The sequence below is a fragment of the Pseudonaja textilis genome, chromosome 8 (genome assembly GCF_049901715.1).
Source record: "Pseudonaja textilis isolate UNSWEBS1 chromosome 8, rPseTex1.2, whole genome shotgun sequence".
Taxonomy (NCBI): Eukaryota; Metazoa; Chordata; class Lepidosauria; order Squamata; family Elapidae; genus Pseudonaja; species Pseudonaja textilis.
The window spans coordinates 8,784,669-8,805,206 of NC_141997.1; the positions used below are offsets into that span (position 1 = coordinate 8,784,669).

The 20,538-nt window shown below is 37.8% G+C and overlaps 1 protein-coding gene across 7 annotated transcripts in view; it reads right to left on the reverse strand.

Moving 5' to 3' along the window:
* The window catches only part of CDKL5 (cyclin dependent kinase like 5), a 110,743-nt gene that overhangs the window by 56,743 nt on the left and 33,462 nt on the right, over nucleotides 1–20,538 (reverse strand). For 3 of the 7 annotated variants that reach the window (XM_087938270.1, XM_026714213.2, XM_087938271.1), the window contains exons 2-4: nucleotides 12,634–12,826; nucleotides 8,878–8,912; nucleotides 4,715–4,760 (exon numbers count right to left, since the gene is read on the reverse strand). In XM_087938270.1, coding sequence (XP_087794396.1) covers nucleotides 4,715–4,760; nucleotides 8,878–8,912; nucleotides 12,634–12,697 — 145 coding nt within the window. In that variant the 5' untranslated portion in view covers nucleotides 12,698–12,826. Of the gene's footprint in view, nucleotides 1–509; nucleotides 548–1,197; nucleotides 1,397–4,714; nucleotides 4,761–5,604; nucleotides 7,659–8,877; nucleotides 8,913–12,633; nucleotides 12,827–20,538 lie in introns of those variants that run through there. The other 4 variants (XM_087938273.1, XM_087938272.1, XM_087938274.1 and 1 more) reach the window with 3 other exon arrangements.

Consider the following 20,538-nt stretch of genomic DNA (forward strand, 5'->3'; position numbering starts at 1 on the left):
CTTCCCTCCCTCCCTCCTTCCTTCCTTCCTTCCTTCCTTCCTTCTTTCTTGTCTCCCTTCTCTCCCCCCACCCCCGCTTCCCTTTAGATTAAGCTGGCGTATTTACTGCCCTCCGCCCCTTCCCTTCCCTTTCACTATCAGGGAGGCACGATCAGGTACAGGCAGTGGTGGGATTCAAATTTTGCTTCCCCGACCCCATCCTGCCCTGCTGGGTCTCCACAGACTGGGCCTGCTTCGCTAGCATCTCAGATTCCACTTATTCCTCTCCACCCCATTTCCTATGGATTACTTACTCTTTTTTTTGCTATAAAGGTATAATTTTTACTAAATAAGCCATTATACACTTGAAGCATTGTGGAATGCAATCTGATCAGAAATAAGAAATTTAACAAGCTTAATGTACAATGCTTGATAGCATTATAAAAAGACTTTTCCATGAAATGTTTAAATACTCAGAATTTTTAAGTCTGGCAATCTTATGTCAAAAATGGCTAAAATGAAATGAATACCTTTGAAACACTGAATTCTGTGACATGGATTTCAAGAACTACAGACAAAACTACATTAGTTGTTCAGTGAAGTCTCATTCTATCATTAGCAAAAGGTTTCTCAGACTCTCAAGCAAATATAAAACTTGCTGGATTTGTGATTATTCTCCCCTATACTGGAAGCTGTTCTTCTGCTAATGGAAGCAGCTATCAGTTAACACTGGTACCTTCTAAAACTTTAGCAAGTACCAGTATATATTTTGGAAACAGTAAGAGCTGTAAGTCATTCTTTTTTACTGCTTTTTACTGTGGCAATAAGACCACTTTAGAGACCATCATTATATAGCTATGGGGATTTTGCTCCCTTAAGAGTTCTACTACCTTTTTTTCTGCTTCCTTTATGTTATTCTAAATAAACAAATTATTAAGAAAAATCAGTTAAGGAATAGAGCTTTAGAGGATGGTGAGAGAGGAACTAGTTTGAAGAAATTAATATTCACTTTGCTTTTATCAAAACAAAAATGTACAATTTGCTGCAAAAATCAAAGGATGGAAATAAATGATTTAGTTGCAAATCAGGGACATTTTCTACATATAAACATATTTTTAAACATAACCTTAAGAGGTTACATTCATGCTAACTTAATTACCTCTACTTCCCACTGAAAATAATGGAAATGTTAATCTTGCCGTTTACTTTATTATTTACTTTTTGAAGATCTCCAGAAGAGGCTGGCCCACTGGCAGAGAAGCCAAAGTGTTTTATTCAGATGATGGTGAAGCTGGAAGAACATGAAATCTAAGGAAAACATTCTCACCAGTTTCTGAGTAAAAGACTTCGGCTGGAGCCATGTGGCCAGCAGGTCTAAGCCTGGCCTGGGCCACAGCAACCTCCTGCTTCAGGGATTGAGATGGAAGCAACAGCCAATGAAAGGGAAGGTTGCTTCCTTTGTCTCCTTGCGCTGAACTGCAAGGCCCTTGCTGATTGGCTGCCACACCCCAATCCCTGAAGCTGCTCATTCGTACTAGCCAGTCAGCAGCAAGCTGACTGGGCCCAAAGTAAGCCTGACCAGACTGGGTAAAAACTAAGGCTGCAGACCCTCATGGCAGAGAAGCCGAAGACTTTTATTCAGATGGAGAAAGCTGTTTTCCTTACATCTCATGTTCTTACAGCTTCACTGCCTTCTGAATAAAAGACTTTGGCTTCTCTGCCACGTGGCTCAGCCTCTTCCACAGCTCTTCACAAAGTAAGTACAGTAAAGCCATGGGAAATGGGGTGGGGAGGACAGATCGGGCCCAGGAACTCTTCATTTCGGCCTGTAAGAGGCCGGAGGAGCCCAGAGAAGACCCGAAGGGGGTCTGGGATGCCTGGATCATGCCCAGGGAGCGTCTATTTTGGCCTTTAACAGGCCAGGGGAGCCTTAGGAGGCCCTATAAGAGGTGAAGGCTCACCAGACAGGCAGGTAGCTGGACTGCGTTGGAGGCAGCGGAGAATGGCAAAGGAAGGTTCGGCAGGGATCTGGACCGCGTGGGAGGCCGGGGCGAAGACAGGCAAGCTGACTAGCCCACGATGACTGTGTGGTCAAGACATGCGAGGGAGCCAGACAGAAAGCAGCAGCAACTATGTCGGGTAAGCGGGCAAGATTAAGAGTGACTGGGTGGGGTGGGGCCAGTCAGAATTTTTACCACTGGTTCGCCTGAACCGGCACGTATCGGCTGTATCCCACCACTGGCCTAAGCAGTCTTGTTCAAAATTTCACAGAAAGCAAGTTTCATTGTACATTTCACACTAAACTATGAAATATTTTCTTTTATTTTGGCTTAGTATAATGAAGGTTATTTACCTAAATCATTTTAATTCAGCCGCTATGGATTATTCAAACAAATCACTTAGCTTTGCATAAGTGCCTAGCAATAAATATTTATAATTCTTATAAACTGATTATTTAAGATATCCATCAAAATTATGAAAGACAAATTTAATTTGAATTTCTATTCCCCTTAATAAAAATGCAAAAACACTGTGCACTATTTGTCAATACATTTCATTAGTGTGATGACTATTATATTGATGAAAAAACAATATTACGCTAATGTTATTAGTATATTACAACATTTTATCTCTGGTGAAATAGTATTTCAAGAATATTACATTTCATTTATGAACAAATACTATTAATAGTGAAAGTTATATGTGGATACTACACAACAATTTATCTAATTAGTATATTATTGTAAGATTAGCCATTATGACAAAATGTTTTATAGCAGAGTAACGGTAAATAATAAATCCCACAATTTATCTTCCTCTTCCAAACTATTCTTCAGCTATCTTATTTCAATGTTTTTTTTTATTTATATTTTTTCATATTTCTTAACTACCCATCTCACTCAAAGGACTGTTGTTGAGCTGTTAGATAAGTATTACTCTAAAATTTGGCCTGAGATAAAGACACATTAAAAAGAATTTTTTGGCATTTTTTAAAGGAAAATACATTATCCAGAAAAAACGGTAAACGCCTGCATATTTATAGTTCCAGGTCAATAGAGAAATGCTTATTTGTTGTGCAAAATATTATCCCACATGGGGTACTACACTGAATAGAGAGCTTTTGCTTAAAAGTTATATTGTAATATTGTTAAGCATAAATATTTAAAAAATGGCTGGTACTGAGAATTAATCCTGAGTAAATATAATAAAAGAATATTTTTACACTGAATGTAAACTCCTTTTACAAGCATGAATATATTAAAGTTTCCAAACCAAGCCAAAGTTAAATTAAGAGAATAAAGGCCAAATAGAAAGATAGGAAAATAATTTGCATAAATGTTAATCTCATGCTTTTATAAGGAAAATAGCAATCCAGAAGAGGGGTACCAACAGCTCTGGAATTAGGCCTTTGGGGCCAGTCCATACTACTTATAAGACAGAGGGAAAATATTCTTGCTGAAATTAATTTCATTTTTTTCTTCCATTTAATTCTGTCCAATTTTCAGAGACTACCTGGACAAATCCCTACAGTTCTTTTGATAAGGTTTTTCAGAAGAGGTTTATCATTGCCTCCTTCCTAGGGCTGGGAAACTGATTGTGGTTAAGTGATCACGCGGATCATTAGGTGGACTGAGTCCCAGATCAGGAGCATGGGGTGCTTCTGGGGAAGATAATAAGTATGCTGGGGTGCAGAAATGGAACACGGATCTTCAGGATCTGAGCACCATTTCTCCACCCTGCCAAAGAAGTTCAGCCCCCAATAACCAGAGGAAGGCTTCTTGGCAGGCAACATCAGCTTGCCACTTCCCTCCTGGTTTTCCCACTGACATTCTGGGGAAGCCAGCAGAGAAGATTGCAAATGGCAATCACAAGATAATAGGGCATTTGGCCACTGGCACCCAGATCACAGTCACATGACTCTAGGGAGGGGCACATTTTATGATGGTTGGAAGTGCTTTCCAGGCTGCAAAGCACCCTTTCCAAGGCTGTCAGGACTTTAAATGGTTATTAAATGGCCCATCATAAATCAAGGACTACTTGTACACCAAATTGGCTCTCAATTCATTTCAGGTTCAATGCAAAATGAAATAACATTTGTTATTAGTGCCAAGAGATCCTCTTCTAGAACTCTTAAAAGTGAAACCAGAATCAGGAGATATTTGCTAGTTATTATTTTTTCAAGGATCTAGAATCATCTACAGTTCAACTATATATTAAGTCATGTTGGTTTTTCTGAATTAAATTTCTGCTGATATGTACACAACACAGAGTAGACAGACTCTGACTCAGTTATCTATATAAGTAATAAATTGCTTATCAGGAAACATTTCAGATTATTCAGATTTTTTCTGGATATATAGCAATCAAATCATAATGAAATATGTCTGAAACATGCTAATACCATACTAAGAATAATTTTAAAATGCTGACTATATTTTCTAATGAAACAGAAGCTCATTAATACATTCAGTGTTTATTACTGTAATCTCACATATTTGGAGGTGCCAAGTTGAGAAAGGTCTGAACAAATACAGACATGTAGAAAGCTTGCATATTAAGGACTATCTCCAGCATCTGTCCAATAAGTTTTGAAATAAAACTCTGATCTCTTCATAGTTGATATGTTGACACAGAACAATAAATTATTAAACTCCTACTCTCACTATTCCAAATCATGGATAAGAACCCATTAATTTAAAAAGTAAATGCACTATATTCAAATAGAAACAAGTACCTTCACTGTCTTTGAATTTTTTAATGGCCACAATTTCATGTGTCTCCTAAAAAAGAAAGAAAAAAATATGTTCACCAGAAAGAATAGTCATATTTTTAGTAAATACCTGAACCCATATTGTGCTACAGATTTATATTTTGTCTATCAGTTTTGCCTTACTGGCATCTAGTTCTCTCTTAATTTTTGAGGCAAGAATCAAATTTAGCCAGGAAATCTGCTCCTACCTTCTAGAGGGTTGATAGATGCTTGGCATTAAATTTTCTGTAAGAGCCTACTCCTCACCTCCATCCACCTTTGCAACTGAATTACATAAATTATTTTAATACTGGTTCTTATAACAGAATGCTTAGTTAAGGTGATAATTGATCATTCAGATTGATCTTCAGTAGTTCAGCACAGACCAATAAAATTAATACTTGGCTGGGAAGAGATCAAGGTTGTGAAGAGCCAAACTTGATTCAGAAGGGATTTTATTTTTATTTCTAACAGGAAACCATCTTCATTTTTTTCTATATAATACATTTGGAAAAATCACTGTACAAAAAAAAAGTTTAAATCCACAATATGTTAAAGATTGATGCTCACAAACACTTTTAATTTTTTTCTTTTGTTTTCATTTATCTATCGTTCAAAGCAAATATCGCTTTCTTGAGCCAGAAACCAGATTTACACTTGTGAATGTTTTGTTTGTAAAATAGATACAGTAATAAAATACTATCTTGCATTTATCCTCTCAAGATAGCGTGCTGAATGGTAGGGCAATCTTTTTCTTATGTGATGATCAGCTGATTCTTTTGCCAAAGCTGGCTCTTAGGCGGCATTGCTCCCCAGATTTGAACAAGGGCACCTAGGATTGATCCAAAGTGACTTTTGGATAGCTGTGGACCCACCTGAGAAGACAAATCTTGAAGATTGCAGTTTCTGGTAGGAGAGGCCGGAAAGTCAGGATTCCATCTTTTCCTATCAACTGATTGCCTTGGTTTTAACTGTTTTGAAGTTTCTTTTGTATTTTCTTTTTTATTCTTAAAAGTTAATGGACTGGTTGAATGCTAATTTATTCTAACCCCTTGCCAGATTTTGACATGAATTTTTCTCTGTTCTTTCTTTGTTTCACTTTGCTGCTCTCAATAATTTTCACTTTTCTCTCTATGGAAATCATGGTAATTTTCTGGGTAGTGAAAGAAACTGGATTTACATTTATACTGGATTTCCACTACAGAGACTTTGCATTTTATCACTCTCAAAAAGTTTTGGTCTTATTTTTAGATCAAAATTTCCCCCTTTTTTCTTTACCTATTTTAACTGTGAGAAATATCATTTTAAGGTTCTTTTGCAACTATCCTGTTAATTACATTTAACTCCCCTAATGTTAGTTAGCCTGCTGCTAGCTGCCATGTTGGTGGAGTCAGTAGAGAATTTTTCATTGCAGCTTTGCAACTATAGTCTTGGCTTTGCTTATCTCTCCAAGGTCATTTCTTCTAGCTTTGGTATGCAGCAACCAGAGTTGCCTAGCTACTAGGGAGTTGGGCTCTATAGTTTGTTTCAATTTGCTTTGCATGCTTTTTGCCTGAGATTTTCCCTGAAACTTGTTGCATTCAGTTCTCTCCTAGTAAAAGCGGAGGGTAGACAATGCTCCAGCTTAAAGGTAAAGCCCTTTGAGAAGACTTGGGGAAAAATAACCTACAAGTTCAAATTGAAGACTTTGATAAAATGTTTGATAACATAACTATGATTTTAAATCAACCTAAAGAGGATACCCAGTTACAAGCAACTGAAGCCAAACCAGACTTATAACAGGAGCTTGGTTTGAAAGTGGTGAATGTATTTGAGAAGGCTAAAAGAATTGGAGTTGATAGATTGATGAGTGATAAATTGGATTTTCCTAAGAAAATTGATGGAAATTGGAGAATGGACATATTATATCCAATTGGAAAACAACTTCAACTAGATTTTTTGGGGGGAGGATGGATGTTATGTTTTTGTTTACACAGAGATTTTTTGAATGACAGAAGCTATGTAGATACTCATAGCAAACCTTTATGACTTTGGGGAAGTTTAAGGAAAAGCTTTGTTATTAAGAAGTAAACAAGGATATTTGATCTTGGACAGATCAGAGATAACAGCTGTTGTACTTTGTAATAGATAAAAAGCTGTAGTAGACTTTCTACAACAGGGGTTTCAAACTCAAGGCCCGCGGGCCAGATCCGGCCTATGGGGTACTTAAAATCTGCCCCGTGGGGCCGGCCTGCAAATAGCAAAGAACCAGCCCGCAGTGCCTCTGGCAGCCAAAATGGGGTAGGGAGCACTCACAACACCCCCCCATGCCCCGCTTTGGCCGGCAGGGTGCTGCAGGAGACATCCATCCTGTCTCCTCACTCCCAGCCAACCCATGGAGAACTACAATGCAGATCCCGTCCTTGAAGAAATCTGTTCTACAAGTTAAATACAATAATAGAGTGTTAACAGATGATTTTGGCATTGCGTTACTGTAAACTGCTTTGCTTTTATAAATTTAGATAAAAATGATGGGTCAAATAAGTTGCAAATATATGTAGAAGTTTATAAATTTGCGGCCTGCTTCACAATGGGGGAAATTAACATGGTTGCCATATATTTATAAGTATTCAACAACTGGAGGGATTGTATATGAGTTTTTGTTTTTTTGTCCTTTTTAGCGCACTTTTTTCAATGTTTTATTTTATTTTTTTGTAAAAACATTGTTTAGTATTACTGAGAAAGAATATACTATTTTGCACTTATCCAAAGGAAGGAGGAGCTTGTATTAAGATTTATTTACTACCAAATAGGAGATAAAAGAATAAATGTCCACTATCAAAAATCCTATTGAATTCTCCCTATCAATCTTGGATTGCCAAGTCCAATTTATACCTGAAGAGGTTCTTATGCCTGATTAATTTATCCGTATGTATTCTTTAATATATGTCTGCAAGAAACAATACCCTAAAGAAAAGAAATGAGAAGAAGAAAAAAGAAATACTGAAGAGGACTAGGATAAAAAATACATTAATCCAATTAATAATTGCTAACTAAAATTAAGTTCTTTGACCTAGGATCCACTTATTTACTTGCTTTATTCTGACCCAGATCTTTGGTGAGGGAGACTGAGTTCGTTCATTTCTCTGTATTTGTTATCTTTGTTGTTTATGTTTTGTAAGTTTTTAGATTGCTGTGAGCTGCCCAGAGTCACTGAGAATTGGATGACGTGCAAGTTTATTATCTGCATGTATCAGATGATCTTTCTCTTACACATAAAACACTCTTGCACCACAGATGTATGTAGGTATACACACATTCATGCAGAAACTCCTTTCTGCAGATACAAAAAAAAGGAAAGTAACAGGATAAGAAATTAAGAGTGGGAGATAACTGCACTGGATACATAAAAAAAAGAAATGGGAAATAAGATGAAGTGTTGGGAAGAACATAATAGGGAAAGATAGGCATTATAGAAAGAGTAAATTTGCCAGGCAAACAGCCCCTTCCCACAACAGCAGCTAATCTTCAGGTTGATTTTTAATACATTCTGTGTCATTCAGACAATATATTTTATCAAATATAGATTTATTGAGAATATAGATTAATATTATCTTTATATTTAAAAAATAAAACCAAGAACACTGTACATTATTCACAAAGCCTAAAATGTAGAATGCCAATTTAGCCAAAGTTTTAAAGTAGAAATTCAGGTTTTTGAATCAAAACTTTCAAAAGCATCTTTTTAGATTGGGTTTAAAAATAATTAGTTTAACAGAAAAAATAATTTAAATACAACAATTTTGGTATAATTGTCTACGGCAGAGTTGGATCATTGAGACTAAGGCAAAATAATAGTTTTCATAATGAAAACTAGCTTTCTTTTTCTTTACAATTGAGCAAATTTCTCTTTTTCGGCAACAAACAATAATTTGCCATAATTAATCTGTAACCCATGACAACAAGAAATTATATAAAAACCATGGATAAGGATTTTAAATGAAGGGTCAAACTATAGGTAGATTTAAACAAGGAAAGGGAAGAAACAGATTCTCATTCAGAATGAACAGTACACAAGCCAGGGCAACTTTCAGGCATATGAAACCAAACCATGGTCTGGGAAAACCAAAACACAGATAACAAAGCACAACATAGATTGTTTTACTTACCTTGTGTCTGCACTTAAGCACAACACCATAGGCTCCTATAGCCCAAAATTAGAAAAAAAAAAACAAATTTCAACATTCATACGTACATTGTAGAAAGTATTATATGTATATTTTAAAAGGCAAATATAACTATAATAATAATACATTAATAATAATAATAATTTGTATACATTTGTCCTTAAGGACAAATGTATACAAAGCCAGAATTGAGAAGACAGCAACAGACAGTAAGTGCCACCTATGCAAAGAAGTCGAAGAAACAGTGCACCACCCGTTAAGCTGCTGCAAGAAGATTGTACAAACTGATTACAAGCAGCGGCATAACAAAATAGCAACAATGGTGCATTGGAAGATCTGCAAGAAATTTCATTTGCCTGTAAGCAAGAACTGGTGGGACCATAAAATAGAAAAAGTCATAGAAAATGAAATAAAATTGTTCTGGGACTTCATAATCCAGACAGACAGGCACCTGCCACATAACACCTCAGACTTAATAGTTGTCAATAAGAAAGATAAAAAAAGTCTGGATAGAGGATGTGGCAGTGCCTGAAGACAACAGAATAGAACAGAAAGAACTGGAAAAGATAACAAAATACAAAAACCTACAAATAGAAATAGAACACTATGGAAAAGGCAAGCAAGGGTAGTACCAATAGTAATATGCGCCTTGGATGCAGTCCCAAAAACAACTGGAGCACCACCTGAACACCATAGGCATTGACAATTTTCCATCAGTCAATTGCAGAAGGCAGCTTTACTTGGAACTGCTTCCATCCTGCAACAATATCTGTAACACCGTCAAACATCCAGATTTGCCTATCCTAGGTCCTTGGTAAGGACTCTAGGTAGACAAAAATGCCAAATCCAGTCTGAACACCTGACTGACTGTGCATGAATAATAATAATAATAATAATAATAATAATAATAATAATAATAATAATAATAATAATAATTGCAGCAAAAATTACTGGGAACACCAAGTTCTTGAGAATGAAAGGTCAAGAGCTTATGCGACTTTCGAATCCAAACAGACAAACATGCCTGACATCACTTTTGTGGAAAAGAAAAAAGTCTGGTTCACTGATACTGCAGTACTAGGTGATGCACGAATTGAAGATAAATGATTAGGAAAAAATAACAAAATACCACAATCTGCAAATTGAAGTTAAGTGATTGTGGAGAAAGAAATCAATGGTTGTACCAATAGTAATAGGAGCCCTTGGAGCAATACCCAAAAAGTTGCCTAGATACATAGGGTTAACTTAACAGCTCTTAGGTCTTTAATTAGGACTTGAACTGTTAATTTTTTACCAGTCCCACAATGTGAATTGAATTAACTACCACTACTACTACTATTACAGCTACCACTACCACCACCACCACCACAACAATAATAATGAATATTGAAATAATGTAATAAAAACATAAACAGAATACATTACATGATCAATTTCTTCAAAAGATAGAGGGGAAAGTGATACAGATAAAATCTGGCAATGGTTTACAAATAGAATAATAAAAAAAGAAAATGAATGGTTTGATTTTAGCTGCTCAAGAGCAAGCTATTCCAACTAATGCAATCAAAACCAGAACTAAACAATCATCAAATGATTCAAATACAGATTCTGCAAAGAAGAAACAGTAGATCATGTATTCAGATCCTTGCAAGAAGATTGCAGAAACTGATTATAAACAACAACATAATATAGTCTTCAAAATGATTCACTGAAACATTTATTAAAAATACCATATGCACCAATGAAAAGTTGGTGGTAACATATAGTTGAAAAAATAGTAAAAAATCAGCAGATTGAAATATTGTGAAATGTACAAATAGAAACTGATAAAGTCTTAGCTCAGATTTAACCGTGGGTGAAAAGACAATGTGGATAATTGATGTGGCAGTATCAGGGGATAACAGAAGACAAAGAATTGGAGAGCACAGTATTCAAGGTCTGAAAATTGAAGTTTAAAAAGTAGAGCATAAATTGATCCCACCGTTTGTTGGCATGTTTGATAAAAATCTTGGATGACACTTAGAAAATCTGTGCATTAATTAAGTTTCCATCTGCCAATTACAAAAGGTCACAATGCTTGGATCCCCACATATATTATACTGATACATTACTACATCCTAGGTCCTTGATGGCAAACCTATGGCACGTGTGATGGAAGTGGCATGCAGAGCCATCTCTCCAGACATACCAGCCATCGCCTGTTGCTCTTCTGGGTTGCGGTGTGTACATGTGCGCTGGCCAGGTGGTATTCACATGCATGGGAGCACCGGAAACTGGAAGAGCAGCTCCCGGGTGCAGACACACGGGAATGCTGGAAACTGGAAGAGCAGCTCCCTGGCGCACATGTGCATGCCGGGAAGCTGACCTTCCGGTTTCCCGCCCGCACATGTGTGCCAGCCAGCTGGTCTTTGCACCCACATGTATGCCAGAAACTGGAAGACCAGGTGGCCAATGCACATGCGCATGCCGGAAACCAGAAGCTCAGCTTCCCTGTGCGCGCATGCATGCCAGGGAGCTGCTCTTCCAGTTTCTGGCACCCCCGCCCCCATGTGTGCGCTCCCATTTCAGCAAAGGTTCGCCAACACTGTCCTAGGTTCTTGGGAAAAATGTAATGATATAAAAGCCAACACCATCTAAGGAACTGGCACCTATGACTTCATGTTGTTGTGTATAGAACAATAATATTAATTGTAGAGATTATTATTTGGATTAAATGTTGCAAAATTTTATTCTTAGGCTCAAGTGAAAATTGGCTAGTAGATTTTTAAGAAGCTTGACATTCTTCCTTCATTACATTTGATTAAACATAAATTAACTGAATGTGTGCATGTTTCCATATTTTTAGTATAAAATAAATTTTAAGAGGTCATATATATTGTGCAACAAAACATTTTAATTTCAGATAACAATGCAGGTGTCTAAGCATTACTTTCCTTAATTTGGAAAAAAAAACCCAAGCTTGAATGATTGTAGCATAAAGTAGTTGATGCAACTTGACTGAATTCCAGAAGTTCTATTTTAAGTAGTATTGTTGAGCAAGAATGCTTTAATTATTAGAAAATTAAATTGTTTTCACACTAAACCATTTCTAAATGTACTTGGCGATATGCAGCAATATATCCTAAGTGGTAAGATAAACACAATAGAACTAAAAAAAATTCAACAGTATATCTACCACTTAGTTATCCACTCATATCCACTCATGACTTACCAAAAACAGTATTTGTATTAAGAGCCAAAATTATTTTTTAAAAAATAGGTGCTTGCAGAGGCATGGAAACTACAAAATCTTCTGTGAGAGTTTTGAAACTCAGCATTATAATACAGCTCCAAACTCAGTTGGACAAGCAATCAAGATCTCTTCTTGATTTTGAAAATCTCACATATAAAAAGGCTTCAAAGGAAGAAAGAAAGCTCTCATAAGATTAGGAAACTGTAATATAAAGAGTTAAAGCCTTTATGATAGAAAAATTGCTGTTCCATTCAATTTTATTTTGTCCTACTATAATATCAGTCATTTAGATTTTCCATTTTGGTTATATATCAGGAATTAATGTGGTCAAACAGCAGAAAAAAATGAGTCCATCATGCCATATCAATGATTAGAAAAATTGTATGTTTCTAGCCATGGCAAAACAAAAACTGCATTCTGTAATCAATGTCTCACCTACTTCTTTCTAGTTATGCTCACATCTCTTCTCAATCCCCAATTAAATTTATTCATGAATATATGCTTACCTTCACCTACAACCCCAAGGATCTCAAATTTATTCATCACATTACCAATATTAGGAATCTTCATGAAGACAAATTCCTCATGGAACACCAATTGTACAACATGGCCAGAGAAGAGCAAGTTATTTGCAGAAGTCAAGTCTGTAATGGTTGGTGGGCTTTAGCACATTTATGTTCTAAGTTTGTAAAGAGATTCCTGCAAAGAAAATAAACATATAATTGGCATGAGGTAAAATAATTTCACAAGATTTGTACTGAATGTACAACAGTACCTATATTCAATACATTTCAATACATTTGATTAATAGTTTTATTATAATGTACAAGCCATCAAAGACTATAACCACCACCAAGGTCTAATGCAGTTTACACCAGGATTTTAAATATATAATGCATAAACCAGAAGGACAACATTCTTTCATGTAGTCCATCTTAAAAAAAAGGGGGGTGGGGGCGTGTCGAACAGGCTCAGGAAACTACAGACCAATCAGTCTAACATCAATGCCTGGGAAGATACTGGAAAAAATAATCAAAAAAACGGATCTGTGAATATCTAGAAACAAATAAAGTTATAATTAACAGCCAGCATAGGTTTGTTAAAAACAGATCATGCCAAACCAATCTTATTTGATTCTTTGATAAAGTGACGAAATGCTGTAGACATAGTATACTTCGAATTCAGTAAGGCATTCAACAAAGTAGACAACAACCTACTTTCTGATAAACTAGAAAAATGTGGGATAAACAGCATCACCAACAGATGGATATGTAACTGGCTGACAAACCATACTCGATGAGTAGTACTTAATGATACTACATCAACATGGAGGGAAGTAAGCAGTGAAGTACCACAAGGTTCCGTCTTAGGTACATTACTCTTCAATATCTTCATAAATGGCTTAGATGAGGGAATAGAAGAGAAACATCAAATTTGCAGATGACACTAAGCTGGCAGGAATATCTAACATCCCAGAAGACAAGCTCATGATCCAAAAAGATCTTGACAGACTTGAACAATGGGCCCTATCCAACAACATGAAATTTAATGTGGAGAAAAGCAAGGTTTTATACCTAGGTGGGAAAAACCAAAGGTACAAGTACAGATTAGGGGAAACCTGGCTCAAAAAATAGTAACTGTGAGAGGGACCTTGCAATCCTAGTGGATGATCACTTAAACATGAGCCAGCAGTGCACGGCAGTAGCTAAAAAAGCTAATACAATCCTTGGTTGTATAAACAGAGACACAGAATCAAAATTACATGAAGTATTAGTACCAGTTTATGAAGCCGTAGTAAGACCATACCTGGAATACTGCATCCAGTTTTGGTTATAAAAAAGATGTTGAGACTTTGGAAAAAGTGCAAAGAAGAGCAACTAGGATGATTAAGGGTTTGGGAACAAAAACACGAAGAACGGTTGCAGGAATTTGGTATAGCCAATCCAGAGAAAAGAAGGTCTAGGGTGATATGATAGCAGTATTCCAGTATTTGAGGGGCTGCCACAAAGAAGAGGGGGGTCAACTTTTTTTCCAAAGCACCAGAGGGCAAGATAAGAGACAATGGATGGAAACTAATCAAGGAGAGAAGCAACATGGAATTTAGGCAAAACTATAGGTGTTTCATCACTTGAGGTTTTGAAGAAAAGACTGGACAACTACCTATCTGAAGTGGTGTAGGGTCTCCTGCTTGAGCAGCAGATTGGACTAGAAGACCTCCAGGATCCCTTCCAGCTCTATTCTGATTGAAAGCTGAAAGCCTGGAAACTCTGTTAAGAATTATCATACAGTACTATGTTTTTTTCTGGTTTTCATGCTACCTTGTACTTAATGCCAGCTTGCTTATCAGAACAGGCAGATGAAATCCAAACTGGTACAAAAATATTTTAGCATTATCTCGTTGTTCTTTAAAAAAAATATTAAAACAAGTTTTACTATATTTCTCTCTGGATTATAGAGATAGTTTCTAGATTGCATTTATAGACAAACAGTTGAATATCTATATTTATTATTGCTAAGTTGTATATGATACACAAACATATTTAACAACTATGATTCAATGCATATAAATAAACTGTAACAGATAAAGCCCCCTGCCCCATTATTTCCAGGCAAGAAAATCACATTCAAGAAAATAATTTTCCATAAATTTATTATTTAAATCAAGGGATCTTCAAATCACAATTCAGCATTTTTGAAATGTCAAATAAGATTCTTAATGTCTATGTCTTCAGATAGTATACTGTATACATGCACCAATGTAATGTTTGCCATATAAGGCAGTAGCATATATGTAAACAATAAATTAGACCAAAAAAGTTTTGTTTGTCTTTGAATCCATAAATATTAACCTTTTAAAATGTGTCCATCTTTTGGGGTAGATCCTACAGTATAATAGTTGATCTTTTTTTTTCATTATTGGTTAGCCTCCTTTATTCATTACCATGGAATAATTATTCCATAACAAATTTTTAGTGTATCACTTGAGTGAGAAATAATGTTGTGAGCAGAATGGGCCAATGTTGCTGCTAAATGCAAATTTGGGAGATGAAAACTCTTATCAATGATTTCATCCAAAAGGAAAATATTCCAGAAATAAAAGAATTAATAAAAGAATTCCAAAATTAATACTGGAACCTTTGTAGACATAAAAGGTCAATGAAATGGCTAGTTATAAGTTAATAATCAGTCATGAGCAATTTTAAGGGAAGTATCAGCAGTGGAAGAGAGAATCACTAGGAGACTTGATACTGATTGCTGCAAGAGCAGATATAAAAGAAAGAAAGCCTTAGGAAATAAAAAATTAAGTCACTGGCAATATTAGGAGGCCATTCTAAAAGTGGATAGTTTAGAACAGGGGTGTCAAACTCGTGGCCTGCAGGCCAGATTCTTCATGTGCTGGTCAGGCACATCCCTGGTTTAGCAAAGGGGGAAACAAAGTTGTGACAATGTGATGTCGCAAGTTTGACACCCGTGGATTAGAAAAAGATGAAGCTGCTTCACAGACCTGAAAAAACCTCAGAGATGAATTTTTAGTAAGGCAGTTGTTCGTAGGATAGTACTTGTGTCAAAAATTATTCAAAATTGTGTTTTAGAGTGTTCACAAGAACATCATTTCTTTCAAACAGCTAATTTTTTTAGATTTCTGAAAATTATATTTGAAAATTTGAGCAAGTTAGTGAGCAAACCCTGGTCTGTACTTCCAATTCATCTTTCTTTCTTAGGATCATGGCTATTGTTTTTAGCATTAAATAAACAGTTAATATGCGCCTTGGTTGACACATTGTCAGTCAAAACCAGGATGTCCTTATCTGAGACTGTGTCCTCTAAGTGCCTTAAGGCCCGATGGACCACCAAAAGCTCTAGCCAGTTAACATGCGAAAAAAAATTCAAATGTCAAGTATACAGTTTGGTCAGACAATACTGCAAATGTGTCCAAAATGGGAAGAATTTTAAAACATGAAGAAACTACCAAGTTAATAAAATACAGTTGTAGTGTTCACTTGATGCACCTCCTAGCCAAAGATTTCTGTGTCCCAGAAATAGAGTAATGTTGAAATTACTACTTCCGTAACAATCATTTTGCAGCATCAGCTCTGAAAATAATGGGTGGAACCAAGCTAACGCTCCCACAAGATGTAAGATGGAACTCTGTAGTGGACTCTTTTGAACAATATATAAAAAAATGGCCTGTTTTGATGACAGTTGGTGAGCAAAATCGAGAAAAAAATAGATGGCACTAACACAGCCAAAATCCTCAACAATGGGCTTAAGAGAAATGTTGAACATATGCTGAGCATGCTGAAACGCCTTTCTGAAGCTTTAAACAAAATCCAGAAAAATAACTGTTTTATTGCTAACGCTGTTGAAATTTGGAAGGAACTGAGTGAGCACTTAAATCAGAACTACACACTGACAAGCAGAAATTACAAGATTTAAACAAGTAAATGGGACAAGCACTGTGCCCTGCTCATTTTCTCACAAACATTGTCAATATCTGGTACGAGGGTCAAATCTTAAAGTGCTGAAAAAAATCCAAGATGGTGGCGCATGTAGACACTTGCAGCTTTGAGCTCCTGGTGTTATAGTGGAGTGAGTGGGCAAAAACTAGTCTATATCCATGGGGAGTTACTAAAGATTGGATCTTCTAGTCAACTAGATATTACCAGCGACTTCCAACAGTCTCATAATATACCAAATGACATAGTAAGACTGCTGGACTCTCCATGGATTGTTGTTGGGCCTGGGAGGCGGCACCGATGGCAAAAAAAGCAGAAGTAGAGATGGGGATGCAGAGCTGGTTTGCTAGCTTAGTTATGGAAGCAGCCTCACAGACAAGCATTACCAAGTATTTTTCTAACCAACGCTAGATCCATTGTCAACAAAACTGATGAACTAGAGCTATGGATGACGGCGAATAAGCTCATTCATGACACTGTATGATGATCATCAAGGAGACCTGACTTCGTCCATTTGTACTGGATGCGTCAGTGGAGCTAACTAACCGCATCACACACCGCTTTGATAGAAACGGCAACTCCGGTAAAAGCAAAGGTGGAGGACTTTGTATTTACACAAATAATGACTGGTGTACTAACAGTAGGGTTATTTACACACTTTTCTCCAGATGTGGAATTAATAACTGTCATATGTAGGCCATTTTACTTACCTAGAGAGATTTCTATGATGTCTATATTCCATCTGGTGCAAATGTTAGCACAACGTTCTCTAAGCTACATGATGCCATCGAGAGGCAGCAGCAAACTTACCCTGAGGGCATTTTTCTCATGGCTTGGCAAAACCCCTTTTATTAAATGAAGGTGAATTTCTTGCATTCACATTCATTTATCTAGCTTGGAGAGCTGCCAAGTAAATATTTTCAAATGCAGTGCTGACAAGGGCTTGGCACAGAGTCTCTGAGATGCACAGACTGATCTTCACACTGCTGCAATGAACGAATGTTTCCTGCAAAAGCCCCCTCCCTTTTTGCTCCTCTTTTAATACCCATGGAGGGGCCATTCACTGTCCACCTGTGGCTTTACTCCCATGTCGACCCTTAGTTCATAACTGTTCTTTTCTTTTGGAAGTTCTGTGCATGCACATGCTGGGAACCATCTCCAACTGCTCCCCACCTCACTGCTCACCTCCGAAGGCAGCTGATAATTGCAAGACTGCCCTGGTCCCATCTCTGCCTCTGATGCAGAACCTCTGACCAGGGCAGTCTTGCATTTGAGCCTTCCTCAACCTTCAAGACTGGCCCATGTTCCTCCCCAACCTCCTCACTGTCCGACTCTGCTACCAGCTCTGCTAGCCACCAGCGGTCACAACACCTAAGACAGGCATATAGAGCAATCCCCTTCTCCCATCTGGGTACGTCTGACCACCTCTCTCTGCTATTGTGCCCAAAGTATATCTTGCTTAGGGAAAGGATATGGCCAGTCAGGAAGACTGTTAAAATTTGGCCGGAGGGAGCACTCTGCCAGTTGCAGGGCTGCTTTGAGGCTATTGAGTGGAGTATATTTGAACTGCAAGAATTCACTGACACTGTACTCTCTTACATTAAAACATGCACAGATAATGTAACAGTGAATAAGTGTATTAGAGTTTACAGTAATCGTAAACCCTGGATGACAGCAGAGGGACAATCACTTCTGAAAGCCTGAAACTCCACCTTCAAGGCAGGAAACAAAGAGGAATACAACGAGGCAAGGGCAAACCTGAGGAGGGGCATTAAGGTGGCTAAACAAAAAGTAGAGAAGAATCTGGTAGATAATAATCCAAGACAGCTGTGGCAGGGGTTTCAACAGCTAACCAATTATAAGGGAAATACGATGAAAATAGCCAATGCTGATGTCCTGCTGGTGGAGGAGCTGAATAACTTCTTCGCCTGCTTTGAGTTTAAAAGACCTGTCTCTGTGGCTCTAGCTCAAAGGCCCTCTAATTTCCAGCCACTCACCCTGCATGAACATCAAGAAGGGCAGAAAATATCCACATGATGTTCAAAAAACAACTTACATCTAAATACAAGCAAAACAAAGAAGTTGGTGCTGGATTTCTGGAAGCATAGAAAGGAACCTGCCCCACTGTATATTGAAGGGAGCTGTGTGGAGAGAATCTCCTCTTTTAATTTCTTGGGAGTGCTCATTAGTCAAGATCTCACCTGGAAAAACAACACGTCCCTGGTGATTAGTAAGGCTCAACAGAGACTTCATTTCTTTAGAGTCCTGCGGAAAAATCAGGTGGAACAACATCTGATGACTTCTATCTATCAGTCCATGATAGAAAGTGTCCTCACATATTGTATAACAGTATGGTATGCTGGTTTAACAGCTGCAGACAGGAAGGCGCTACAGAGAGTCATCAATTCAGCACAAGAAACCATTGGTTACCCTCTAACACCACTGGATGACATTGCCAGGTCTCGCTGTTTCAGCAGAGTAAGGAAGATACTTAGGGATGACTCACGCCCTGGCTAGTGTCTCTTTTCACTTTCACCATTGGGCAGAAGACATTGAAGCATAGCCAGGCAGACAAACAGGTTTAAAAACAGCTTCTAACCCTGGGCTGTCAGACTTCTAAACACAATCACAATCACTCCAACGTACATAGGGAAATGTATGACTAGTTTTCTTTTCCCTCCAATTGCTTGTATAGGATTATTCTCTATACTATTCATGTTGTATTGTATTTTCTGTTATGGATTGCACCAGTAGAGGCTAAACCAATTTTGTTGTATACATAACCTACAATGACAATAAAGGCTATTACTATTACTGAAAAAGAAGAGTCAGCCATGACATGGGTATCCAGCAATCATCCATCTCTTGTGCTAATTATAATGAACTTCAAAGCTAAGGGAGAACCATTCAAGAAATATATGTTTGCTGATGAGATTTTAAATAAAGTTTCACCTCTGGACTGGTGGAAGTCACTTAAACACTTGGATTCAGAAAGTGTTGAAGTAATGTTCTCCCTCGAGCTGCTTGGATCATCCAGAGAGTGGGAGGTGCTCCAGTCTGCGTCTGTGTAGGCTGGGCTTAATCATTAGGGAACGCTCCGCCCTCTGTCACATGGTCCCTTGTAGCCTCCCAGTTTATGCCCAGCCTTTGCAGAGTTAGGCTGTGTGTTTTGATTGTGCTTCCCACTCTTTGGCTGATTCAAGCAGGATAATATTTCAGTTCAGGTTTGATTTAAGCTTATTATTCCCTTAGCCTCTGCGCATCTGGGGGTGTCTTGAGACTTAGGGGTGTGCGTTTTTCGCCCCCAGGGGCTGGGCGGGCAGCTTAGCAGCACTTAGTGCTAACACCCCCAACCCCCCACTCTCTGCCGTTTATTTCTTTTTTTCCTGCCTTGCTGTCCTGGTGCCTTTCTAAGGTCTGGAGCCTTTTTATTCTGGTTTCCCCCACTAACGCCAATTTCAGCGTCCTCGCCCTCGTGGCTTGCAGGATGCACCCACCCTGAGCCGCCCGCTTTGCCTTTCACTTTCGATTTCCAGGCGGCCGCCATTTTGGCGCCGCCTCGTGGCGGGCGACATTTGCAGGCCTCCTATTGCTGCGACGTTCTGCTGGCCCTAGGCTTAGGCTCCCAGGCCTAGTAGGGCTGATCTCTCTATCTCCCTCTCCCAGAGGGAAAAGAAAGCTGTTTTTTACTCTTTACTCTGTTAATGGTTGGTGTAAGTGTTGGCTTCCACAGCAGATCTCAGGGTGGGGAATTAGAAAAGCAGCCACTCCCTCCCTGAGGGGGCAAGCTGCCTGAGGCCTTGTATTGCTGGCGTTGATTTGGCTGATTGGCTTCTCTTCCTTTTACCAACTGCCAGGTGTTATTCAGTCTAATACAGAATATCTTCATATTTCCTTACATTGGTAATCCAATCTCATTCAATTGGCATTTTTTTCTCTCAGATTTGCTTAGAG